General features: G+C 53.7%; 8 protein-coding genes across 8 annotated transcripts; 4 read left to right on the plus strand and 4 right to left on the minus strand.

Moving 5' to 3' along the window:
• Positions 1-963: 963 nt before the first annotated feature.
• PG998_001405 (uncharacterized protein) lies at positions 964-1,425 on the minus strand (the record flags this gene model as incomplete). Its single annotated transcript, XM_066868223.1, has 1 exon — positions 964-1,425. One exon carries the CDS (start codon positions 1,423-1,425, stop codon positions 964-966), a length of 462 nt encoding a protein of 153 aa, XP_066736638.1.
• Positions 1,426-2,308: 883 nt separating this feature from the next.
• PG998_001406 (ab-hydrolase associated lipase region) lies at positions 2,309-4,482 on the plus strand (the record flags this gene model as incomplete). The annotated part of the gene is made up of 5 exons (XM_066868224.1): positions 2,309-2,340; positions 2,406-2,485; positions 2,550-2,645; positions 2,711-3,920; positions 3,975-4,482. 5 exons carry the CDS (start codon positions 2,309-2,311, stop codon positions 4,480-4,482), a joined length of 1,926 nt encoding a protein of 641 aa, XP_066736639.1.
• A 998-nt stretch (positions 4,483-5,480) lies between these two features.
• Positions 5,481-7,586, minus strand: PG998_001407 (uncharacterized protein; the record flags this gene model as incomplete). Its single annotated transcript, XM_066868225.1, has 2 exons — positions 5,481-7,454; positions 7,527-7,586. The coding sequence occupies 2 exons, from the start codon at positions 7,584-7,586 to the stop codon at positions 5,481-5,483; spliced, it is 2,034 nt and encodes a 677-aa protein (XP_066736640.1).
• A 4,960-nt stretch (positions 7,587-12,546) lies between these two features.
• On the minus strand, positions 12,547-14,587 carry PG998_001408 (VMS1-like protein; the record flags this gene model as incomplete). Its single annotated transcript, XM_066868226.1, has 3 exons — positions 12,547-14,010; positions 14,049-14,461; positions 14,545-14,587. The coding sequence occupies 3 exons, from the start codon at positions 14,585-14,587 to the stop codon at positions 12,547-12,549; spliced, it is 1,920 nt and encodes a 639-aa protein (XP_066736641.1).
• A 600-nt stretch (positions 14,588-15,187) lies between these two features.
• On the plus strand, positions 15,188-16,272 carry PG998_001409 (uncharacterized protein; the record flags this gene model as incomplete). The annotated part of the gene is given in 2 exon segments (XM_066868227.1): positions 15,188-16,165; positions 16,177-16,272. 2 exon segments carry the CDS (start codon positions 15,188-15,190, stop codon positions 16,270-16,272), a joined length of 1,074 nt encoding a protein of 357 aa, XP_066736642.1.
• Positions 16,273-17,017: 745 nt separating this feature from the next.
• On the plus strand, positions 17,018-17,347 carry PG998_001410 (uncharacterized protein; the record flags this gene model as incomplete). The annotated part of the gene is made up of 2 exons (XM_066868228.1): positions 17,018-17,093; positions 17,199-17,347. The coding sequence occupies 2 exons, from the start codon at positions 17,018-17,020 to the stop codon at positions 17,345-17,347; spliced, it is 225 nt and encodes a 74-aa protein (XP_066736643.1).
• A 234-nt stretch (positions 17,348-17,581) lies between these two features.
• Positions 17,582-21,475, minus strand: PG998_001411 (uncharacterized protein; the record flags this gene model as incomplete). Its single annotated transcript, XM_066868229.1, has 11 exons — positions 17,582-17,882; positions 17,965-18,282; positions 18,346-18,596; positions 18,643-18,948; positions 19,015-19,363; positions 19,407-19,843; positions 19,894-20,134; positions 20,190-20,731; positions 20,785-21,056; positions 21,096-21,193; positions 21,291-21,475. The coding sequence occupies 11 exons, from the start codon at positions 21,473-21,475 to the stop codon at positions 17,582-17,584; spliced, it is 3,300 nt and encodes a 1,099-aa protein (XP_066736644.1).
• Positions 21,476-23,465: 1,990 nt separating this feature from the next.
• PG998_001412 (uncharacterized protein) lies at positions 23,466-24,797 on the plus strand (the record flags this gene model as incomplete). Its single annotated transcript, XM_066868230.1, has 3 exons — positions 23,466-23,600; positions 23,676-24,000; positions 24,094-24,797. The coding sequence occupies 3 exons, from the start codon at positions 23,466-23,468 to the stop codon at positions 24,795-24,797; spliced, it is 1,164 nt and encodes a 387-aa protein (XP_066736645.1).
• Positions 24,798-25,425: the final 628 nt, after the last annotated feature.

Below are 25,425 nucleotides of genomic sequence, written 5' to 3' on the forward strand. Positions count from 1 at the left end.
GAGCAAGGACGCGTGCGTGAGGTCTTCTATGTGTCGTGGCGATGCCCGACCTTTTTATTCTACCCTCCCCTCGCCTGGTACCGTCCAGCAGCAGTAGTAGCAAATGTTCCCCAGGTAGGCATGTTTTGCCAACCGAAAGCGAAGGCGGGTTCCGCCCGACCGTCCGGGAAATGCCATGAGGTTGATCATGACGGCATCGGAACCGACACGCCTAGACAGACACCCTGAACACTCCCAGATTGTCGAGTCCCCTGTATGGATGTCATGTCCATTATTAGACACGAGTCGCCTTGGGTATGAGAAATGGCTTCTCTCCGTCCGACTTCGGACTGTTACTCGATTGAAATGACCTATCTCTAGCGATAAGGGTGGAAAGCAAGACAGTTAGCAGATACATAGTTTAGATACCTGCCTGTGTATGTATAATAGTGGGCGGAAGGGCAGTTGCCGAATGGCCGAGATTTCTGTCTGGCATGCCGAGGGATAAGCTAGCCCACTAATGAGGCAGGGGTTTTTAGGTACCTACAGTACATCATCTACTGAGCCGGTTATTCCCGGCTCTCAATTCTGGCTTTGCTGTATTCGTGACTTGAACGTTGGTAGAATAGCGGAGGAGAAGAGGATTGGTATCATATGTGAGCGACCCAGCTGTACATGGCCTGCGCCTGGTTTCATTTCTCACTTGCGGCATCTCTACGACCCTCTTCCCACAATTGCACTTCAGACCAGCCATAGGCATGGATGCCGGGGTAGAAGGGCGTACCGCATTCGACAAAGCGAGCATGATGCTAGATGCTATCACTGCTGCTCTCCTCGTAGCGTCGCGGGGGACGAGGTCCCGATGCTGCCTTGAATACGCAGCCTGGAAGAGCAGCAAATGCCGTCAAATGCTGCTGCCCCTAGGTTGACCGACTTAACTGCCAACATAATCGTACAAAGCATCGCCTCGGCAGGCACAGCTTCTTACTTCTTGCTCTTGTCTGCCTGTTCTTTCCTGAACTTCTCGTTCTCCGCCTCTCTCCAGTCCTTGGGCTCGGGCTCGTTGCCGTCGGTCTTTCGCACAGAGCCGGCGAAGGCGGACCGGCCGGCGTATAGCTGGTAGCCCTCGCCTGAGTCGCTGGCCTCGAGGTTCTTGAAGGTGATGGGCTGGTTGCCGCGGAATCGCTTGCGCATGTCGATCATGCCCCTCCTGCACTCACCAAACCCCTTCTTGAGCTGCTGGCACTTGGTCGGCAGGGTCTCGGCGAGCGGCGAACGCAGGCACTCGGCGGCGGTATGACGCTGGACCATGACACATTCCGACTCCTGGAGACATTGCGCCAGTGCGGCTCCTACCAGGTGCGCGACACGGTTAGCTGAGGGACGATTGCGGAAGCGAAAATGGAATGCCGGCCACGTACGGATTTCTTTGCATGAACTCGGCATCTTGAGGATGTGGTTGGGCGTCGGGATTGGCAGTCGCCGCCTCTAGGAATGAGTCTCGACACTGGATCGTCGCAAAAGGAAGACCGATCAGTTGACGACTCAGTTGACGATTTTCCCTTGCTGCGAGGTGGCACCGATCTCTGATTGGCTCAGCTCGGGCCCAATGCGGGGCAGCTGTAACGACCAGGGGCGGCTCTGTTACCTGTTAGCAGCTGCTGCAGCGGGTGGCGGGGGAAGCTTGGGGCTTTAGTGGTACAGTGTACTAATTAATAGAGCTCCAGGTGCCAGGCTGCCAGGTCTTACACTCACAAGCAAGCTCGAGTTGCTACCCAGGTGGGACTGACTTCGGACGAGACCGACCCTGACCCTGCCTGGCATATTTATGATCTAGACATCTGGATCTGGCGCCTCTCTTCCTCTTCTTGTTGTTGATTGTTCTGGCAACGGCTCCTTTCCTGCCCAAATAGACTTATTGCACTGCTTCCTGGTCTCCTCTGCTCGCATCTTCCGTTCTCCTGGGCACATCTCATTTGCTCCGCCCCCAGCTTTGCCAGACTTGCCACTTGCTGCTACCCAGAACGGGAATAGAGTTGCGTTTTCTTTGCATGTGACGACATCATCCTCTCAGCGAGGAAGGCGCCACTCGACAAACCGTTGGCGACTTTGACAGCGCCGATCCCTCATACACATACCACAAGCACCCATACATCATTACGCTTATTACCATATTGAGCCCACCACTCTCCTTGGCGACAGACAATGCCTTTCTGTGTTGCGACATTGAAAACATAGAGAGAGAGAAAGAGAGAGAGAGAGAGAGAGAGAGAGAGAGAGCTGGTGCCACACACGTAGTAGGCGCGCTTTTTTTAAATTGCTTCTCGCGATGCCTGTTCCTTTCATAGGCCGGTTGAATCCGTAAGTCAAGATGAGCTACCGTGGTCCGAGACAATGCTGGGTGCTTTGATACTGACTACCGGAAGGGCCGAGTATATTGCACTCGTAGGCTCATTTGTTCTCGTGGGGCTCGAAGCCATCATCCGAATCCTCACTCTCGCTCTGCGTACGCAATACCAAAACTACAAACAATGACACGCGCTTTCTGTGTTGCTGACTCCACGATGCAGCGAACGCCCTCCTCTCCCTCTTCTATGCCGCTTCGCGTCGACTCTTTAATAGCTTCACGTCGCCAGCGCACCGGCGGGCAGAGCAACGACGAAAGTGTAAGCCTCGCCAGTCTTCTCCTGGCCATGGCTGCATCGCGACTAACCTGTTTACTGCTGGCTAGCTATATCTACCTCGATCCGAAATGCGTCCGACTTCGTCGACCTATGTGCCGAGTTTGGCTACACTGCCGAAGAACATGTCGTCCAGACCAAAGATGGCTACCTCCTCGGCATCCATCGTCTCCCATGGCGAAAGGGAGAGGAGGACATGAAGGTCAACAACGGACCCCAGAGCCTGCGGAAGAAGGTCGTGTATCTTCATCATGGGCTTCTTATGAACAGTGAAGTGTGGGTCAGCTTGACGGATGCCCAAAGATGTCTACCCTTTGTCTTGGTGGAAAGGGGCTACGACGTTTGGTTGGGCAACAACCGTGGAAACAAATACTCCAAGAAATCCGTCAAGATGTCTCCTGCTAGCATCGACTTCTGGGACTTCTCTATCGATGAGTTCGCCTTCTACGACATTCCCGACACCATTGAGTATGTCCTCCACTCTACCGGGCAGTCATCGCTCTCGTACATCGGCTTCTCACAGGGCACTGCCCAGTCCTTCGCTGCCTTGTCCGTGCACCCGAAGCTCAACGACCAAGTCAATGTTTTCATTGCACTTGCGCCTGCAATGTCACCGGCCGGCCTATCTAATGGAATAGTCGACGCCCTCGTCAAAGCTTCTCCGCAAGTGCTCTTTCTTCTCTTCGGCCGCCGGTCGATCCTTGCGTCGGCTACTATGTGGCAGTCTATTCTCTATCCACCCATTTTTGTACGCGTCATTGATATAGGTTTATCCTTCTTGTTCAACTGGAAGGCCAAGAACATTTCACTGTCGCAGAAGCTGGCTGCTTACCCGCACCTCTACTCTTTCACGAGTACTAAGTCCGTGGTACACTGGTTCCAGATCATCCGCAATAAGTCGTTCCAAATGTTCGACGATGACGTCCATCCACCGCTCAGTACGACGCACAAGTATACCAAAGTTGCTAAGTACCCCACTCGCAACATAAAAACCCCCATCGTGTTGGTTTACGGCGGCAGCGATTCTCTCGTGGATATCAAAGTTATGCTGCGCGAGCTGCCTAACCGGACTGTGGCCACCGAGATTCCCCATTACGAGCATCTCGATTTCCTTTGGGCGAGGGATGTTGATACCCAGGTTTTCCAACATGTGTTCGATGCCCTGGACAACTTCACGGACGCGGAGCACTCGAAAGAGGAGTTCGAGAGTTATCGACGTGCCCGCGCCACTAGCCTTGGCGCTTCGGCGTCATTCGGGCAGTAAGTGCACGTTTCTGAGAGGAGGTACAGTCAGTTCACTAAATTACATAACAGCGCGTACCGGAACAGCGATGCCGTTGAATCAGACATCATGTCCGTGAACAGTCAAGATCCCGCTCTAGAGGTGGCACACAAAGCACGAGAAGACCTCATGAGTGACTCCTCGCCGCCCTCAGCTTCCGGCCTTTCTGAGGCCGCTGATGCCACTGACACAGGTCAACCCACAACTCCGAATGCCAAGCCACAGCCCCATGCGATCACAACAATCAGCGAAAACGCAGTGTCAACGCCTACTAAGAACTGGGGCGGCGTTGACGGTGCAGACTCGCCATTGTCTGCACAAGAGCGCAAAACACCCTCCCCGATCGGTGGTAAAGGGGCCAGGGCTCACAAGCGGCGTGGTAGCGGGGCCAGCAATCTGAGCTTTGATGCCGCAAAGGATGGCAAGGGTCGTGGAGGCGGGATTAGAATTGGGACATCTAAGCCCGTGGTTGGTGCCAGTGTAGGCAGCGCGACAGGTGGCGGCACTGAAGACAGCGTCCGCAAGAGGAACGGCATCTGATTCAAAAGCGAAAAGGAATAGGAGTTGTTCCCAATTCAATACCCTGGAACTCGACATGTATTATAAATTACAAGGAGTCATGAGTCTATGTACTCGTTGTATAATGGGCGTAGAAACGTAAAGAAGAATGAAGTAGATGGCCCTGGTGACCATCACAATTCTGATAAGCAAGATCTTAACGCCTCGGCCGAGGGTAACCCCCGAAATGACATGCTATAGAATTCGGGATGTTTAGAATATATACTAGGATCCAGTAGTCTGTCATTCAAAAGTCCAAACCAGCTCCGATCCAAGCACGCGTTTTGAGGACAGAGTTGGCAAGATAAGGTGACTTAGGAGTAGTATAAAAAAATTACGAGCTGGTCAGGTATTAGTCTTCTCTAGTAATTTACAGGGTAGTACACTGAAACTTTTCAACCCTTGATAGCAGGAAACGTTGATGGGGAAACAAGACTGATTGGTGTCTATCACGGGGGTTGCCATAGTCATCAGAAGTGAGAGATAGGCCGTACAACCTTGCAGAATGCGGAGCAGGAAACTACAGGAGAGGCAAATTTCACGGGCAAAGCAGACAAGAGTTTATGTCCGAACTTGAAGCGACCTTTTGGTGAGGATTCCTTCTACGGGGTATTAACTATTAATATACAAAACACTCGAAACTTTTGTTCGGGGTCTTCCCTGCTTCCTTGCTCGCTTTTCATACCCCCGTAGAGCTTGTGTACAGATAAAAGGAAAATAGAAATGCAAAATTGCCGAGCCGATGCTGAAAACACACCGGGCTTGCTGTGATGATATTTGTGCGATATGGTCGGGTATATCAAGGACCCCCATTCAAAAGTCTCTTCCTCTCTTGTCAAGGACTCTTGCTCCCGCCCCTCCCGAAAACCTATGTTCGGTAGAACCAGTAAACCGTGTAAAATGTTCTCCATAAAATGCTATGTCGTAAGGATCGTAAGAAGTAAAATGGTACAGCGAATATCAACTGCGACGTTTGCTCATTACAGAGCGGCAGCGACAATGGCGACGAAGGCACCGAAGGCAACACCGGAGCCGACGCGAGCAGCACCGGCGGTGATGACGGCGGTCTGGCTAGCGCTGGCGGTAGGGACAATGGCGCCAGTGCCAGTGGGCTTGGCAGAGACCATGGTGGTAGGGTAAGGGGCAGCACCACCAGCGGGGTTGCCGCCGGTAGGACCAGCAGGGACAGCGCCGGTAGGAGCGGGCTGGGCCTCAACCGGGTATCCGGGGACAACACCAACAGTGGGCTGAGCAGCACCTTCCTGGCCAGTGGTGATGGCGATCTGGGGGACAGTCATGGTGGTGCTGATGGTGACAGTGCTGCTGGAAGAGGTGACCTCAGCGCCAGCCTCGTTGGTGACGGGGACGACAGTAGTGGCAGTGACCATGATGGTGGTGTAGCTAGCCGAGGGGACGGGGGTGGGCTTGGCAGTGATGTAGGTCAGGCTGTCGGCACCGGTGGCAATGCCAGGGTTGGTAGAGATGAAAGGAGCGCAGATACCCTTGAAGTACTGGATGGCATCAGCAATGGTCTCCTGGCTATCACCGTGGGCAGCCATGCACTCGTAGATGGCATTGGTGAACTTGGAATCAGGGCAGTAGCAGGCAGCGTCAGTGTTGTCCTTGCAGCCAACAGAGAACATCCAGGTGTTCAGGCACGAAGGGACAACAGCTGGGCACGGGAGAGTCTCGACGGGACCAGCAGGGACGCTGGGCTTGGACGAAGTGGCGGGTACGGCGTCAGTCGACGAAGCGCCAGTAGGCTTGCCAGGAGCAGTGGTAGCGGGCTTGCCGGGGGCAGACTCAACGGGCTTGCCAGGAGCAGACTCGACAGGCTTGCCAGGAGCAGTGGTAGCGGGCTTGCCGGGGGCAGACTCGGTGGGCTTGCCGGGGGCAGACTCAACGGGCTTAGTGGAGACGTGAGTCTCGGTGACAGGGCAGATGGTGGTGCTGACGGCAACGGTGACGACGGTGGTCGCGGTGGAGGCAGCCGGGCAGTTGCTAACAGTCGAGCCACAGCTGGTGATGGTCTGAACGGAAGTGGTGTACATGGTAGAGGTGGTCATGTAAGTGGTCACATGGGTCGAAGCAGACTCGACGGGGACCGACTTGGAGACAGAGCCAACGGGAACCGACTTGGAAACGCTGTTAGAGGGGACAGCAACGGTGCTGCCGGTCTTGGAGCTCTCGGGGACGCTGTTGGTCTTGGAGGTCACAACAGCGACGCTGCTGGTCGTGGCAATGACGGAGCTGGAGGTGACGACGGGCGAAGAGACCTTGGCAGTGGAGGCAGTGGTAGAGACAACAACCGAGGCGCTGGAGCTGGTCTTGACAGCGGCGGTGCTGGAAGTGGTGAGGACCGGGGGCTTGGTGGAGGCCTTGTAGGTAGTGCTGCTAGGCTTGGGGGGGACGGTGGAGGACTTCTTGTTGCAGTCGAAGGTGACGGAGTGGAAACCGAAGTTGCAAGTCTCCTTGGGGACAGCGGGCTGCTTGGGAACGATGACGGTGACGTTCTTAGCACCACCGCACTGGGAGTTCTGGACGTAGGTACCGGACTTCTTGCAAGGAGTTCGGTGCTTGCAAGTCGAGCCGTCGGGCATGCCGTAGTGGAACTCCAAGTCACAGTCGAACTCGGGAGTGACCTGGAAGCCGCCAATGGAGGTCTTCTCGATGTCCTTGCCGTTGCAGCTGAAGTTGGGGGCCTTGCCCTTGTCGTGGTGGGCAACACCGCTGATGCACTTGTCCTGGAAGCCGAAGGTGCGGGGGGCAAGCTCGTCACGCTTGGAGAACTTGTTCTCGCAAGTGAAGCCCTTCCAGTTGAAGCCACCGTAGTTCTCGAACTTTCCGGTGGGGAGATCCTTCCAGTCGAAACCGGGGATCTGCTTCTCGGTACACTTGTTGTCCTGGTTGGCGGGGCAGTTGAAAGCAGGTGCGTTACCCCAGCCGCCGAAGCCCTGTTGCGAGAGGCAGGTTAGTATATCGCTACGGGTATAGTAAAGCCCGGAGGGCTATAGGGTGGGACGTACAGTAGCTGCGACCTGGCTGAGGCCAGCAGCCAGAGTGGCGAGCGTTGCCGTGTTCTTCATCTTGAATCTGACTTATAACGAATTCTTTGGCGATCGTATGTATATAATATGAGAGCGAATGTGGTGGGTATTCTTGAGTTTAGCGACGGAGGAGTGACTTATTAATCAAGAACGAATGGCAGCTGGAAGCAAGGAGAACGAACGGCCTTGGACTTCCTAGAAAGAAAAGAGCTGGATAGGCAAAGAGGAAACGAAAGTGAAGAGAGACTTGATGAGCAGGATAGAAGAGGACGAGAGGTCCCGGGCGGAAGCCAACACGCATATATAGCTGTGCCAAAGACACGAATTGACGGCCACTCGTCTGCTGTCGGTGGTGGTGGTGGTTGCACAGACAGAGGTAGGTTTTCTTCAGAGAGACCCATGTCGACGACCCCCTGGTAGGCCAGGCTGTTGCAGTGTGGATGGAGCAACGGCGGAGGTCAACCCGGACATTGACAAGCCCATGATCTGAAAGCTGACAGAGACAGAAAGGCAGGAGGCGCCCAGGGAGCTGTACCTGCAGGCCCCACTTGCTCTACAACCTGCAACTTACTAAATTACTAAATTGAGTGAACGGGGGGCGGGGCGGGCTAGCGCTTGTACCTGAGTAGTAGGTAGATGCAGGTATACTCGCGCGGTTGGACATGGTCTTCCCATTCGTCCATGCCGGTATCTGACTTGGCCCCCTGAGCTGACTGCGCCGCGCCCAGAGATCCCAAAGGAAGCCAGCCAGGCAGTCGGGGTCGTCGAGCGACCTATTGTTAGCTACACCCGGCTTTCGAGCACCCGGAATAGTCCAATGGGCCCCGAAACCAGACAGTCTCGATGCCCTTGCATAGAATGGCTGCTTTTCCTGTCCAAAGAAGAAACCAATGTCCTCAGGGGGTCTAATTCAGGAACCGGACCAGGTCATCCTCATCTTGGCTCTTGAGGGGTTCGAGGTAGGGTAGGGCGCACTAAACCTGTCTTTTGCCGGGTCTCAGGCAGGAGTCGGCTTTGTCCAATTCGGTCACCTGGTCGTCCGTCGTTCGACAGCAACAGCATGGCATCGCCTACCCATCCATGGGTCGCCCGATTCGACCCACGTTTACCCGTTTGTCGGTGTATACGTATGTGTACGACTTTCGACAGAGTGTGCATATGATTTCTCGCTGCCTTTTCCCGCTTCTCTTCTCCGGCTGTACATACAGCAAGCAGCAAAGCATGAGATGCAGGCTTTCTGGCAGGCTCCCCAGACTATTGCGGCGACGTCAGAGGATGCCCACCTGTGCCTGCTAGTGGGCAAGCCGGCACGCCACCCCCATTGCACTTGGGTACGCCACGCTAGCTCACTCACAATAAGCAATCTTGCGACGAGAGGCACAAACGGCCGACGGCGGCACCGGTAATGGGGATAGGTGCCAGGGCCGGTGGATACATAGTAGATGGGTGGTATCGAGGTCCCTGAGCGTTGCAAGGGGCTGCGAGTATATACTCTTTAGCTCCGGAAAAGTAAAGACCAAAAAACATTGGCCAGTGTTTGGCTGAATTCGATTGGTACGATGCACCCTTCTCCAAGGGGTTTGCCATGTCTAGCCTCGCAGTAGTCTTGCCAGCCAGGGATGCCTCTGTCTTTGGAGTAGGACTTTGGAGAGCCTCTTTCTTTCTTGTCTGCATGTTTCAGGTTTCGATCCTCGAGGGCCAATCGGCTGTCCATGCTTCTTCTTAGATCTGTTTCATCTGTTTTTTTCTGGTTTTTCTGGTTTTTTTTTTCCAAGAAGGAAAGAAGGAAAAACCTCACTTCGACCAAACAGTTGGTTTTGGCAACCCCTCGATCGATTCAGCGAAAGATCCGCAATCACTCACCCATCGAGCCTTTTGGACCGTTCGTCGTGCACCCGGGCCTGAGGGACTCTCGCCTGGATCGTGCGAGTCATCCAGAAAGTGGGATATGGGGCTCTTCCTGTATGTATCTGTGTACATACCGTTAACATTGGGCGGGCCACAGACCTTTTCTTTAGCTACCGCCTCTTCCGAGTTGGCAAGCTTGTAATGGTCGTTCTGCCCATCAAACTCTTTGGCGAGGTCCTATTGAATCATCGCCACTTGACATGTTGAGAGCTCATCTCCGTCCATGGGACTGTGCGTTCAGCCATCAGCCACCTCCCTCTCGATGGGCCAGACCAAGTGATCATCAAATCTCTCGGCATGGAACCGAGATGCTCGAGCAGTCCGTATTCCAGGCCCCGGTTCTCCCGTCGCTAAGCCTCGATTCGGATCCACTGCATTAAGATCATATCGCCTTGGGTCCAAAAAAGGCACCTAGGCAGAAGAAGTCAAGGCTGTCGACTTCGTTCATGGTGAAATGATTATGCTGGAATTGCACCCTCCGGGTCTGAAGGGCTGTCCTCAGGAAGAGTATGTAGACTGATCACAAGACCAGGTTGCCATCCCCTCGTCCCACTATGGGGATTTCAATTCCCGAAGCGCTATACTACGCGTATGCGACCACCACCCGATTCCATTGCTTCCCACCGTTACTGTTACCGTCACATTTCTTGTTTCTTTACCAGAACCTAGCATCTGTTAACGGTTATGTCTCCGGCGCCACAAACCATGCCCCTGAGCTAGCCCGTTTGCATATATACACAACTAACAAGTGATAAACTCCCAAGAGAGCGTGCATAATTCTCCGATCCGAACCAACTCCATCGCATAAGGGGTTCCTCGTGGGAAAAACGGGGGGGACTCGACGACCCATAAACGATCAACAGCATCCTCGGCTTTTCCTTCTTCTCATGCCTCGAACCCAGCTGCTGCTCGGTCGCCAGTAGAGAAAACAATGAAACGAAGGATATAAACGAAATCACATTCCAACCAGTAGACGTAGGGCTTTGGCAGCCAATTGCCCCAAAAAGAGCTAGAAATCGGTATACGTACGTACCACCGCTCATATATCGTCGTCGTCAGTCTAAGACAAAAGCTCTACATTAGCCCGTCCAATCAGGCCATCCCGGTCTACGTAGGTATTCGGACGCCGAAATGTGTGTGCGTAAAAGAACAGGTCCAAACGCCCTTGCCGGTGGGTGGCCTGTGGGCAGGCTTTTCCCTCTTGAAGAAATGCACATGGATGATGATGTATCGTAGCATTTCAGGTACCGGCCAGGCAGGGGTTCTTCTACCCTTGTCACCCTCCGTTTTGCGGAGTTTCAGGTAACATCCTCAACGGAGACGGCTCTCTCGTGTTCTCAGGACCTGCACAGAGAGTTACATCGGCAACCGGTCCAGAGCCATTTCGCCCCGTCCCTGGTAGATTAGAGAATCAGAGAGGGGAGGAAACAGAAGCCTTTGTCGGGCTGCCCCTCGAGCGGCGATCGGACGAGCTCGCCACTTAAAGGCATACGTTCGCGGTAAGATTGCCATTGCAACGGTTGTGATATAAGTGCATAGGAGCGCGGGGTGGCAGGTTGGCGGTTACCATGCGCACGCATGTCTTGGGGCCATTCTTCAGCAAAACCCTCCAACCGCCGAAGAAGAACCTCGTCACCTGAACTACTACCGGCGCCAAACGGCATCATCCACCACCACAGCCAACGGGACTTGGCTTGAGATATCACACGCAGTAGGCGCCCAGCTACATGGATCGTAGTGCCCCGCGGCTTGCCAGACGGGTAAGCAAAAGAAGCAAACGGTTAGAAAAGCCACATAACAGCTGCAGCAAAATTGCATGCATGTTTCGCATAACGCAGTACATACATAGTAGCTACGAACATAGCCCGCCACGACTGGCTCATCTCGGGGAAGGGGGAAATGCGGCCATCATCTCTAATCCGACTGCTTCCCTCCACATGGCCTGTATAAAGAAAGAAGTAAGGAAGTCTCCTTTTCCCGAGTCAAGCTAAGATCCCATTGGGTGTATTCACAACCGTATGCGTGCATCCAAGTCGGGATAACAGTGCGGTTCACACCGCGACTCGCGAGTCGGCCGCGAACAAAGTGCATTTGGAAGTAATCAACATGAGTTTCCTTTTCCAAACTCCGCCCCCTTCTCTCACTCTATGTGCTATGCGTATGTATGCGTGTTCTTCCAACAGCCGAGAGTGGAGAGACGAAGGAGGCAGTGGCGGGTGAGAATCTATTCTTGACTCGCTCTCCAAATTTGGGGGCCGGTTCCTGCGAACAGCCCGAAGGACAACGGCTTTGAGGGAATGTAAGGGAGGATCGACATGCTTGTTGGTAGCCTGCATTGCTCGCTCCCGGGAGAAGGTTCGGATGGCGGTTTTGATTAAATTCCTTGCAAAAAGCCTTTATGAGGCATAGATGACCGTACACCGCTGAACTGCTTTCGATCAGGGATTCATTTAACTTGCCATGGGGTACGATCATGGCTGTCTTTCGTAAGGATAGGAGGCGCAGACGGGATAGAACAAATTGACTCATTTTGCGTCACCGAGCGCTGAATCTATACGGCTCCGTCCGTATAAGGGTTAGATTGGCATATTCATCTAGATAGAGGGATCTCCCCTCCTTGAATTGACTTGTAAGGAGGCTTGGGGGATTGCTTGTGGTGGGAGTGATTCGACATCGTGGAGCAAACCGGAAGAGCCCTGGCCGGGTGAGTCCATGAATGTTGCGGGTGCAGTCTTGGTGGTATCGATACAGGGTCTGGACGAGTTGGTGTACTCGTGTTCATTTACCTGCAGTGGTCGAGGGTTAGCTGCCTGAAATGTCGATGGTCATTCTCGAAACAGTGATCAGCGGGAGAGTATGTCGAAGCCATCCAGGAATCGCTGATAGGTACTGTCCTCACGCCAAAGATAGTTGGGCATGGCGAACGGGAGTGTAGTGAGTGCCCCTATCTCTTCAGGTCGTAAGTATAGGCAGCTAGCTACAACTTGTCGTTTGGGACATCTTCTGTAACCCGTCATTGGTTCACTGCCAGCGACATGTCGGGGACTCAAAGCCCCAAGGTATTGTGTTTGGTCTACGTAAGTCTTCGTCATTAGCTACCCCCTTGCATCCGCTTGATTCTCTCCTCGGCAGCTCTCGCCCGTCTCTCCCGGTCGAGCCTCATCTTTTGTTCGGGAGTCAGCCCCCTAGCCTCATCCTCACGCTTTTCTTGTGCCGTTTTCTGCACCCCGCCTCCCAAGATGCCCTTGGTTTTGGATGTCCTTTCCACGACCTTCGGGCCCTCCAGCTTGAGCCGGGCTTCTTCAGCCTTCTTTCTTTCCGACTCTTTACTCTCTATCTCTCTTCGTTCGCGCTCTTCCCGCTTCTCAGCCTCGGCTCGCTTCATGGCCGGAGGCACTTTGGCAGACCCCCAGTCCCACTTCTGCTCGCCCAGCTCATCGCGGGCTACCCGGAACGCATCACGCGTGGCCCGGTCGCCCGCAAGTTCGAATGGCGTTTTCCCCTCTTTGTTCTTGAGCGTGGGGTCTGCGCCGGCTTTCAGTAGCAGCCCGGATACCAGTGGTGCGGTGTTCTGGCTGGCTGAAAGGTGTAAAGGAGTAGGCGCGTGGTGATTTTGTTGCGAGTCAGCAGGTTGGAATATGAAATCGGCCTTGACATGATTGTTCTTTAGATAGGAAAGTAGCGCTGGCAGCTTCGATCTCCGGACAAAGGCCTGCAGCTGATTTGTGTGGAGCAGAGCGGTTTCTTCTTCCTCGGACAACTTAGGCGTGACTGGTTTCGCCGGTTTGGAAGCGGCATTCTTTGTCTGGGTCTCCTCTTGGGGTTTAGCAACTTGATTGGGATCAAACTCCCGGACCTTCAGCCGAGTCAACTCGATAAAGCATCGCATCAACTCGTTCTGTGTCGCCCGTCGCGTGCTGAAAGGGAAACCCCGTATTCTCGGGTCGTTAGCCCTCATCACCTGCCCATCGTAAGGTCCGAAAAGAGTCCTTCGATTTGTGGCGCCGGTTGCTCGTATAAATAGTAGATCAGATGTGTCAAGAAGACCCTTCCATTCCTGGAGTAACTGGCGGACATCCTCAACCAGAGCCTGTTCATTGTATCGGCGTATACTGGAACCTGCTGAGTGCGCGTTTCCCTTGGCATTGTCGTTGGCCGATTGCGAACCACCTTGCTTCCGTCTCGTAGTGTACCTGTGGAAGGTCTTGTGTGCCAAGACGGTGGCCTCCTTATTTAGAGGGCCTGTCGAAGCGTGCTTCGTTTGCCTTGGCGGAAGTGAAACCACCATGGCGGCGAAATGGCCTCCTCCAATCATACACATGAAGATATGAGGTCCCTTGTACGCAGCCGACATGGCATGCCCATCGGGGTTGGGCTTCGGAGCCGGGATAGGAGCCAACTGCTTCCTCTTGAGGACTTCTACCACCTCGCTCTCGTTACGAGCTTGTTCGGGCGTGAGAATGGCGCGGTACAGGCCGAAGTAATTGTTTGGTGGAAGAAGAGGAGAGCTGAACCATATCATCGGCGCGCTCCCGCTCCTCCCCGAGGCTTCTTTCTGACAGAACCCTCTTCTTCATCCTGATTCACGCCTACGGTATTGGCGCTCCGACTAGCCAGGGTTGCCTGTTTCTTCAACAGGGCCGTGAGGGTGCTCTCTGGTTTGTCGTCTTCCTCATCCGACTCGTCGGAATCCGAACCAGACAGACTCTCATCCAGGTTGCCAATCAGACTCTCGAAATCGGTTTCCGTGACGGGTTTGTTGCCGCGCAGCTTCTGCTTGAGGTTATAATGGTGCAGATCGGATTTTTGGTGGCTGCGCTGATCGTCGACAGAAGTGAAGGCAAGGGCGCATAGAGAACAGCTTTGGGCACCAGTGAGATTGTCGTTGGACAAGGAGTTTGATGTGTCGGGAGTAGGCGTGGGATCCAATGGAAGGGCTTCGGGCGCTTCGGCTGGGGATTCCTTGAACTCTAGAGTGCTGAGCACTTCGGAAGGCAGATCATAAACTATTGTGGCATGTAGTCGTCAGTGGGAGGGGAGAATCTCGCTTGGGCTGGTAGACGGTATGAGCCTGTCGCAAAACACATACCGTAGAGCGGTCGCCGCAGGATGTCGTCTGTCTTGTTGTCCATTTCCTGTAGAGTAGCTGGGCAGGGGATTTTGGGAAGCGAGTGCGAGAAAGTGGTCAAGTTTCCTGTCGCAATCTGGACTGCAATGATGGTGATGATGGCGATGATGATATGGTGGGGTCGATAAGCCCGGGAGCTCGTTTATCGATTAAACAAGCATTAAACGGGCTGCAGGGATCACTGGCTGCGACTGGACTGCCGGGGTGACTCAATCGGCAACAACAATTCTCAGTCCATTCCATGCCAGTTACACACAAAGGCGGAAGGCGACCGCACTGGTTAGCTACACGAACAGCGGCCTTGAAAGAGGCTGCGTTGTGAACCAAAACACTATGCGGTTGACAAGGGGTCTTTCATCCTGGGTGTCGTTGTTTCTTCTTAACAACAATGAGCGCCCTGTTGTACAAAAGCCCTGTTGCGCACCCCTGTTGGTTGAGCTTCAGTATATTCAGTTCATCAGTCCATCAGTCCATCAGTCCACAGCAAATCTTCTATACTAGTTGACAGGTTCAACTCTTCTAGAGAGCTATTTCCCTTCTCAGTCTCTCTAGCAAAATTCTATATATACATATACACACACACACAACCCCCCGCACAGCCATCATGTGCGACTGTAAGGTAAAGACATACAAGTATACGGCTTGTTTGCATCGGTCCAAGACCAGGGTCTTGTGCTGGAAGGCGAGCTGGAGGACGGAGAACTTTCTATGCCTGGGGCAGGTAATCACCAAATGTAAGCCAAAGAAGGAGAAGAGAGACCGATACGGGCTTTGTACCAAATGCACCTACCGATTTTTCCCCTATCACGTCAATGACCCCAAGTACGTCCGTAATTACTTAAAATGGAAGGAAGACAATGACTACGCTGGGAAAAGGGTAGACGCCGACATAATACCGATCGAAGCCGTCTTCACCAGCGCCAACAAGCGGAGGAAGCTCGCCCAGCAGTCGCCCATGGTCGCCGTCGCCCCGAGGCAGCAGCCAAGCTTCGACAGCTTTAACCTCGCCGCCGACGGCGCCCTCAGCTCCGATTACACTGGCAGCGAATGCTCTAGGAATAGCCCCGGGCCTGAAGACCTGTCGGATCTGCCCGGGCGGTTGAGTTTGGGTCCTGTCTCCTTCAGGGGTCGACCACACGCGGGAGCAAAGATTTTGACCTTGTACCGCCACACCGGCAGTAGGATCAATAACACCCAGACCAAGCAGACGCTCCTGCCTCCTTGCAACGAGGAAAACCTGCAGCGCCAAGTCACGCTTAACGCGGCACCCAAGAAACCCTGCTGGCGAAAAAGCGAAACCTACTTCGTCATGGCGGTACCGTCGCATGCCTCTAGCACGGGATACATAAGTCACGTCCGCTCGCCCAGCCACAAGTCGATCCCCGTGCCGCCGCCGCTGCCCGCCCGCGATATCTTCACGAGCTGTACCAAACACGGCCAGACGGGCCGGCTCCCAAACTGCGCAGATTGCACTGAAGCTTACTTCCGCGAGCGCGGTGTACCCGTCGAAGCCTACATCCGTGAATGCCGCTCGGCGCCCCCATGTTGGTTCGCGTCCGTACACCGGGCGACCGCTACACATGTGCGCCCCAGGCGTCGTGTCAGTGTGATACCTATGGGTCAGACAACTGCCTCGCCTGCATCGAGAAGGCGCTAGAGAGCATCAAACTCCAGGCCAACTTCATCTAAGTATTTATCTATGTACGATATGTGTAGGTATATATGTATATATGTGACAACACTGTACGGTAAGAATTGGGTCGAAACGGATAGGTGGGTAGGTATCTTGTTTCTTGTTTATATAATCACGGCGCATGGGGTCTGCCACATCCGGATGCCATTTCTAAGGGTGTACATATGCTCAATGAATATACAACGTTATGAAATACTGGTCTGTCTGTTTCGAGGCTTGGCATGACCGTAATGGCCAATCAATTTATGCCGTAATTCTTCCATGCCATATCACTGTAGATGGGCATTGCCTCTTTCTCGACCTCGCTTGGTGTCTGACACGAAAGGCAGTCCAACCGATGGTACCCCCGTTTCGACTTTGGGGGAAATGACGTAGAAACACAAACTATGCAGCTTCGCTCAGGCTTGCATGCAGTCGATCGACACCAAATAGACTTTCTGTTTCCCCATGGGGTAAACGTCGATCGGCCGTCTGATATCAGAGAGAGGGGTTGACTCCAAATTGTCAGCAGACCCGTGCGAGATCGTCTGCGCGACGCAAACAGAGAGAAGGAGAGGGGGATAGGACAGGACGTATATGGTCTGGTTTCCCTGCCAATCTCCATCTCATCCTTTCTTCCTGTTGCTTCTCTTCTCTTTGCAGAACGAACCATCCAGCTCTACGAACAAACTCGAGTTACGAAATAAACACATCGAACATATCTAACATCTACGAGTACATATCTCTCCGCAGCCCGTCACTATGTCGAAGGCATACCTGAAGGCAAAGGAGAAGTACAACGAGATCATCAACGACGCCGGTCGGGGAGATTGGTACTGTAAGCAAAGAGCTCGATAATTCCCACCATCTACTCGCCATCGGTGCCTCAACCTCCTAATGAAAGGGAAGAGCACAGCTGATCAAGCATATCAATAACCTAAAGGTCGGACCAACCGTGTTGCCCCGTCGAGAATCCCCTCCAAGGGGAAATGTGACGCCGTGGCCCGTGTCGACCACGCCCCGAGCCGCCGTGGTAGCACGGGGAGCATGACGGATAAAATCAAGGATTGGATGAACAGACCAGCCTACTAGGGCTTGGTTGAGTGGCGCTTTGAAAGAAAATTGTGTAATCATATGTATTCTGAATGAATAATGCACTTCATGTCTTTTCTGACGAATATAACTCCAATGCCGTGTACATGTATACTCCGCTTGCTATGCATGGCCCACCGGGTATAACCGAATAAACTTGAAAGTCTTGATTAAAGACTCGGAAACGAAGAAAATAAGCACGTTTCCATAAATCACCTTAATGCTTTGTCCTCGTCACCAAGCAGCCTTGGCAAGCAAGCCGTTGGGGTATTTGCGGATCATAAACTTGCGCCCTTCGTCCATGAAAAGGATGAACATGCCAAATGCCATTGGGAGAAAGTAATGCTCGGCGGGCACCATGGATGTGCCGAGCTGCTTTTGGAAAACTGGCACATAAAGCCAGAAGATGGCCATAACCAGCGCAAAAGCGATGGCGGGGAAGAGGGCCAGGTTCTGAGTGGCCTTGTTGAAGGCAGGCGGATGCTGGAAGATACTCCAGCGGCGTGTGCGGATAGCCATAAGGTTGAACCATTGCCTGTACAACATGGTCCCTTTCATTAGTTCCTCGTCACAACAGACGGCAGCAGTGGGATAAAAGTAGGAAGGGGTGCACTTACATGACGACAAGGTTGACGAAATAAATAGACGAGGCCTCGTTGATCCGCTGAGCATAATAGTCCGGGTCGATCCAGTCGGGCAGAACGCCGAAGCTAAACCAAAGCACGCGGAACGGGATACCGTTGCGCTCGAGGTACCAGTAGGCCATAGTGAAAGAGGCAAGGGTCTCGATGACGCCAAGCACGCCGTAGGCCATAGTGACGAGCTGCCAGTTAACCAGACGGTCTTTCTTGACGTTTCGTGGCTTGCGGAGCAGCACGTCAGCCTCGGGCTTCTCGTAGGACAGAACCGTGGCCGCAGCGCAATCAGTGAAGCAGCTATCATGGCATGAACATCAGTATTCACGTGATGTACATCAAGCTAACGGGGGACGAACTCACCAGATAATGATCATGAGGAACGAAGACAGGATCTGCGGCAGCCCGAACAGCACGTTCGTCATCACAGGCCAGAACTCGGCGAAGGAGCCGGCAGGCAGCAGGTAGCAGATGACCTTCTTGAGGTTATCAAAGACAACACGGCCGTACTGGACGGCCTCGACGACTGACGAGAAGGAGTCGAGTAAAACCATGTCAGCGGCCTCGATGGCGATGTCGGAGCCGCCACCCATTGCGATACCGATGTCCGCGGCCTTTAGGGGAGGGGGCGTCGTTGACGCCATCACCTGTCATAGCCACGACTTCGGTCTTCTGGAACTCATGGACGATGCGGAGCTTCTGCTCGGGTGTGGTGCGAGCAAAGACGATCTCCTCGTACTCGGTCAGGACCCGCCACTGGTGCTCATTGAGCGTTAGAAGCTCGGGCCCGCTGAGCACGATCGAGATCCGCGATGCCGAGGACGAGGCCTTGTCCTCGGAGATCTCGCTCGAGGGGGAGGCCTCGCGGGGCAGAGCGGATACACTGTGGACTAAAGGGGTTGGAGTGCTGACGATACCGGCGTCTTGGGCAATGGCGAGAGCAGTCAAGGCGAAGTCACCGGTAACCTGGACCAGGCATCAGCATGGGACAAACATGCGAAAACTCAACGGATCGAAAGTAACCTGGCTTACCATGAAGAAACGAATCCCTGCCCCTCTTAGGGTGGACACGACGGAGCGAATCTCAGGCCGCAGCGGGTCGACGATGGCAAGGAGGCCAACAAGGGTCAGCCCAATCTTGGCCTGCTCAAACATGGCGTCCTCGAACTGGATTGTACCGGTCTGGTGTGGGACGTCGGCCTTGCGGACGACCTTGCGGGCCAAGAGGATGCACCGCTTCCCCTGACTGCTGTAGATATTCTTCAGCTGTTCAACCGTAGCTCTCATATCCGAATCAAAGGGATGAGCATCCCCGGCGTTGGTGGTGTAGTGGGTGCAGCGACCAATTAACACGTCAGGGGCCCCCTTGATGGTTAGAAGCCTAGTAGCCGATGTTAGCGAACATTCTTGCGGTGCAATCTCACTGGTTGTTGGTCACAGCATACGTATCCTCCGGCCCGAAGGCTTCAGCCTCGGCTTGAGGTAAGGTGGTCGACAAGAGGTCATCCTTGAACATGGAAAAGGTTCGGATCATGTATTTGTTCTTCGAGTTGAATGCCAAATCATATGTCCTTTGCCAGCTCTGACGCAGGCGCTGTACGGAACCAAGACTTTCAGAGAATCGAAGAATAGCTTGGTCGGTAGCATCGCCGTGGATACGCCGCTCCTCGAGCGGAAAACTGCTGGTAGCCGCATCGAACTCGGCTGCATTACATAGACCTGCGATGGCTCGGACTTGGTCAACGCCAGTTGTGATGATGCCGGTGACGACCGGGGTTCCGCTCACGTTGAGCTCTTCTCGTGCGGTGTCCTGATTGACTGTATGGTTGCCAATGGTACAGTCCATAACAGTCATGCGGTTCTAATAAAATGAGCGAATGAGTGCGAGAGAAGGGGGCGGGTAATGCTGACCTGAGTTAAAGTCCCTGTCTTGTCCGAGCACACTACGGAAACAGAACCCAGCGTCTCTACGGTCTTCAGTGACTTGCACAGTACACTGTTCTTTCGCATGATGTTGGCGGTGATGGTCAAGCCGGCGGTCAGGGCGATGGGGAGGCCTTCTGGGATGAAAGCAATCGCGACACTGACACACGACACAATGAGAGTCGGCACAGAGATCCAAGCTGGGTGATCTCTCTTCAGCCAAGCACCCCTGAAAATCTCGTCAGCATTACGATGTTGTGGAAATATGCCTGGAGTGGCCTTACCAGACGACTAGCACAATAGTGATCATTGTCACCATGATCGAGCAGATGATGACAACAAAATACAGGATTTCGCGTTCAAGAGTCGTCATTTTAGTTTTGGGCTCGTTGGTCAAGTTAGCGATGCGACCGAAGACGGTACGATCACCCGTGTTGACAACCAAACCAACACATGAGCCAGCCGTGGAGTGAGTGCCCTGGAGGCCAATGCAACGTGTTTCGAGGTAGTTGTCGTCGGTAGAGTTCACCGCCGCCGCTAGAGGCGCCGACTCTCCAGTCAGGATGGATCGGTCGAATTTGGCGTCACTAGAGACCTGAAGGAATCTGACGTCGGCGGGGAGCTTGTCACCGGCCTTGATATATACGATGTCGCCCGGCACGAGCTCTGAAGCGGGTAGAGACTGCTGTTTGTTCTCGCGCACGACGGTGGTATTCCCAGGCAGCATGCCAGTGATCGACTTCATCACGCGGGACGAAGACCAATCTTGCCACATGTTGAAAGCCGCTTGGATGAAGAAGACAGCCAGCAAAACAATGGCCAGAGCCTAAGTATATGTTAACTCGGTTCTGAATAAACTCGCGTCACCATACGACTTACCAGGTTGGCAATTGCAGGGCTGGGTTCGCCTAGCGGCTTCCAGGAGATGAAGACAAGGATAGAGCCGACGAGCAAGATGGGCCCGAAACCTTTGAACATGTAGCCTAGATACTTCTGTATGGAATTAGACTTAGGAGGCGTAGGGGCATTCCGGCCGAAGTCCCGTAGCCTCCTGGCAACCTGATCATCCGAAAGACCCTGTGTCATTGAGGAGCTGAGGCGACGGAGTGCCTCCTCAGTCGTGATGGTGTGCCATTCAAGGGCCGATAGCTCTGCACCGACATGTTAGCCGGGAGTTTTGAAAGCTATACTTGAGATTGTATATGGGTATCGACCCTTGGCAGCATTATCTTTCGCTTTTGAGAGCTCGGCGACATCCTTGGCCTTGGACTCTTCGATTTGGAAGGAGCTGGAGTGGTTGTTAATGATATGCGGTTGCCAAGTATAGATATAGATGCCAGACTAGCGATCGGACGAGGGTGACGACGAGGCCTGGAGGAGCTTACACGGTACGATATTGAACGGGTAGCAAAACGGCCGGCTCAACCTCGCGTCGTGATCGCACACTTCGTATGGACATGGAGCCGCTTGAGTGAGCCCTGCGTAGGGGACCGCGGGCCGGGCGTGAAGTTTCTCCATCATCGAAGCGAATGCGGTCGACGGCAGGGGATTTGAGGTTTTCCTCGTCCATTCTTTTTGCGCTCTCTAGACCTGTAAGTGACGACTGTGTTTGGGTTTTGGCTCGGATGTGAGTTTCCTTGTACAATAAGGCAACACAGCTAGCGGGACAGAAGTAGGGGACAGGACGAGTCAATGGCACCTTTCTGTTCTTTCTCGTGGTGGGCAGTGGCATTGGTCTATTATATACTACATACTTTCACCGCTTGACCCAAGAGCCTGGCAATGGTTGTGGATGTGTTGATCGCGAGAGTGTCTGGGAACCAGATGTCAAAACAGGATGCCATACTGTCGAGTGTCTGGCAACTTGAGCCCAAGGCACAGTGTGAGGAGGCGCGGGCCGACGCAGGGTCATCTTCCGTCCATCACATGCAGTCAGCATTGTGCCATTCTTGCGGGAGCCTTGGGCCCTCGGGGGAGCAATCCAGTGAATGAACAGGGGCTTACCTGCCTGCTGCACATTTGAGTGAGCAGGAGAGAGAGGAGCAGGCGGTGCTTGCTAGCCAAATCAATCGCACCAACATGGTGCAGGAAATTCGCGCACCGCTTCCGGCATGGCCCGCGGGGTGCGTGATATTTCCCTTGCCAGGGTGAGAAGGCGTGTTTGTAGTTGAGCGCAAGTCAGTTTAATGGGATGGAGGGAGGGGCTTGGGGCTTAGGGGGGGGGGGATCAAGCTTTCAGCTAACGTGCTTAATCGGGAATGTGCACGACTGGCGGCAGGCGGGTTTGCGGGGAGCGACAGAGCAAGAAAACAAGCGACGGCGGCCTCCTGGGTGACACGACTTACGCGGCTTGCCCAAACAGGCAATCCAATCCAACAACAACAATAGCCATCTGGGTGATTCTAGCGTACTGCAAGTTACCAAACCGAGCACCGGCGGCAGAATCCATCGGGAAGATCAAAAGTCACGCCGGCGTCCCAGCCCGGTGGTATGGCATACAGCGCATAGCGTATCGTGTCGGATCCGGACGGTGCTTGGCCAAGGCATGTTTCGTGAAATACTCTGGTTAACCCACCCACGACTACACACGAGCTTCCTTACGATGCTCGCCGAGTATTCAAGGTGTTTTCGAAGGCGCTCATGAACGGACAACTCAAGCACTCTGATCTTCTTGGCAGGAACTCATGTTTGTATTCATCAAGCATCGGTTCCAATGGTTCTGTGAGTAGGTCGCCTCCAAATTTTCCAGATGCATAATCTCTGGTGCAGGGAAACCATAGTAATGCGAGACGCGGGAACAAAATGGGGGTTGCCCCATGTGACATGGCAGCGGCCTTCGTGGCTGTGTTAGCTGGTTGACCATCAACCTAGTTTCTGGCGATACAACGTTTGACAGAACTCATCGTATAAGCCTCGAACTATCAACTGCACGCTCAGCACTCATAGTGCAAAGTCGGGACGGACGATGACGAGCCTCTCGAAGAAAAAGGGGCCATCGAAGACCAGGTTTTCGCACCCTCACAACAAGCACATGGTGCATCGAGCCCCGTCCTTTACGATATCCAGTTGGAGACGGACAAACAAGGAACCTAATCGACGACCGGGAAAGAGGTGGTGCGTATTCGGCTCGGGCATCTTTGGGATGAAAACTCACGGACATATGCCATGCGCGTGCAATCCGCCAAAGGGCGGTCGCTGCCAAACCGTACTCGCACAAGAAGAAAATCAATGTTGAAACTGTGTTTGCCCAGATCTCCTTATGTTGGACATCATTACGTCAATTCCGATGCCCTCTATAAACCGAAGTTCTGCTTCGTCTCTACTTATATAAGTGATTGGACTGCGTCGTCTCAGCAAGGCATTCTACACATCTAGCTATTCCATGCGCAACTAACAAAAACGACGCCTCGGATATATTACAACTTCAAACTAGAGGATCAAAGAATACCGGCCATCGTCTAGAGCATCAGGAATATCAACACAGACACGAGCTGGGTCCAGTACCTAGTCCTTCAAATACCAATTGTCGAATATAGTCATACTTGCTTTCGGTTCCTGCCATGGCCGTAGGAAGAAGGCTACGGCTTAGCGCCATCATCCCCGTCATCTGTTCGACGGTAGCTTTCGCGCTTCTCATTGTTCTGGTCACCGCTGGAACTAAGCCAGGAAGAAACTCGGGATACTATTTACTCTCGGTATGTTCGTCTTTCAGCTGGCGACGACAACGATCCACCTGCCCCGATATAGCCCCTGACAGATGAACTATTTAGTTGAACACATCCGCAGTCGGAACCAACCTCGTCGAGATCAAGACAGCGAACTCATCTACTACTACTACAGGCTCCATCCTCGGCGATATCACTGGGCTGATACCGGGACTGGATGGCGCCGTGAATAATCTTACGTCAGACGTCAACGACGGGCTACAGGACATTGTCAATGCGCTCATCAAAGAGGCCACAGACTCCCTCGGGCTTGAAGACGAATATGTTATCTACCTACAGAATATCTGCAAGGGGAACCGTGCCGACCCGAACAATCCCAATTCCAAGATTAACATCGACTCGTGCCCCGGCTTCAAGACGGTGGGAGATGGTGGGTTTTCTTTCTCTCTTCCAAATTCGAGGTCACCCCAGCCCATGAACCTGACTTCGCGTGGAATTTCGACTGACAACTGAGATATTGCAGCTATCGGAGGTGCCACAAACATTACCAGCTACGTTGTTGTAGGCAACACCAACGTCTCGTTGCCCTTCTTGGCGTCGATAAGCGAAACAGGCTCGACGACGGGGTCCGCCCTGCTCGCCGCCACGACGGCCAACGCAGCCTTCCTGTACATTGGCCTCGTCGTCTCGGGCCTCGTGGCGCTCGCCTCGCTGGCGTCGCTGGCACTACCACGCGCCCGCCTCCTAACGCTGGGCAACATGCTCGTTGCGGGGCTGGCGCCGGGCTTCCTCCTGGTCAGCGCCATCGTGTCGACGGCCGTCGCCGCCGTCATCAAGACGTTCCTCGACGGCGTCGGCAACGCCCTCACCATCGGCACCCGGGTCGGCGGCCCCGCGCTCGCGCTCGTCTGGGTCAGCCTAGCCCTAAGCCTCGTTAGCTCGTCCTACTGGGCCCTCATCTGGTTCGTCGACGCGCGGCGGTCCATCTGGGCTCGCTTCCGGCGGCCGGTAGAGCACGAGGGTAATTGGAAGGCTACATTTTTGGCGTCGTGGAGAAACGCCCGAATCCAGGACGACGTTGCAAAGCACCCCGAAGAGGGCGCAGTCCCAGGACGTACTAAGGGAAGCGTTACCTCGAAATTTACTGAGGGAGGTCTCGTCTCAAAGTATCCGGAGGGAGGTGTTCTCGACACTAATGCAGAGAAGAAGAAGAAATCCTCTATGTAAGTGGTCGGTTGTGACTGTGGTCTCAGCGTATGGTGGACATGTGGACTTGAGGGGCGGGGCTGAGGGGATCTGGGAAAAGGAGGCAACGGCAACAGCTCGAATGTGTTTCTAGTGACAACGTGTATGATACTAGAGTTGAATACACATACGATTCTGTAAGACACGGTAGCATTGTGACCAGTAGCCCTCTGTTCTATCTCGAGGTGTAACATAGCTTGCAAGCATAAAATAAGTAAACACCGTGTCGAGAAGTCTGGAAATGCCTGTGGACGGTTCGAGAATTTGATTGAAAATCACAGGACCTGCCGTGCTCCTTTTTCGGGATTGGTTTCATGTCAGGCAACTGCAGGTTGTTTGTACGGGCCCCTTCGCTAATAAGCGCAGGCCGGACGCTCGAAGAGCGAGAATACCCTGATCAGCCGGCCATGCCATTGTTTCCCGCGGGAGATGTAGATGGGGAAAAGAACATGCAGATATAGATGACTGGGAAGGTAAATATTTACCAATTGAATCGTCACATGGCGCAAGGTTGACATTATGTGGATCAAAGAGGTGTTTATTATCGGGTTGGTCGATGGGAAAGCGACTCGAGTTCATCGTGTCATTTGACCCTTAAACATGTGTCTTG

The sequence above is a fragment of the Apiospora kogelbergensis genome (genome assembly GCF_038363985.1).
Source record: "Apiospora kogelbergensis strain CBS 113332 chromosome Unknown utg000001l_segment0_segment0, whole genome shotgun sequence".
Classification (NCBI taxonomy): Eukaryota; Fungi; Ascomycota; class Sordariomycetes; order Amphisphaeriales; family Apiosporaceae; genus Apiospora; species Apiospora kogelbergensis.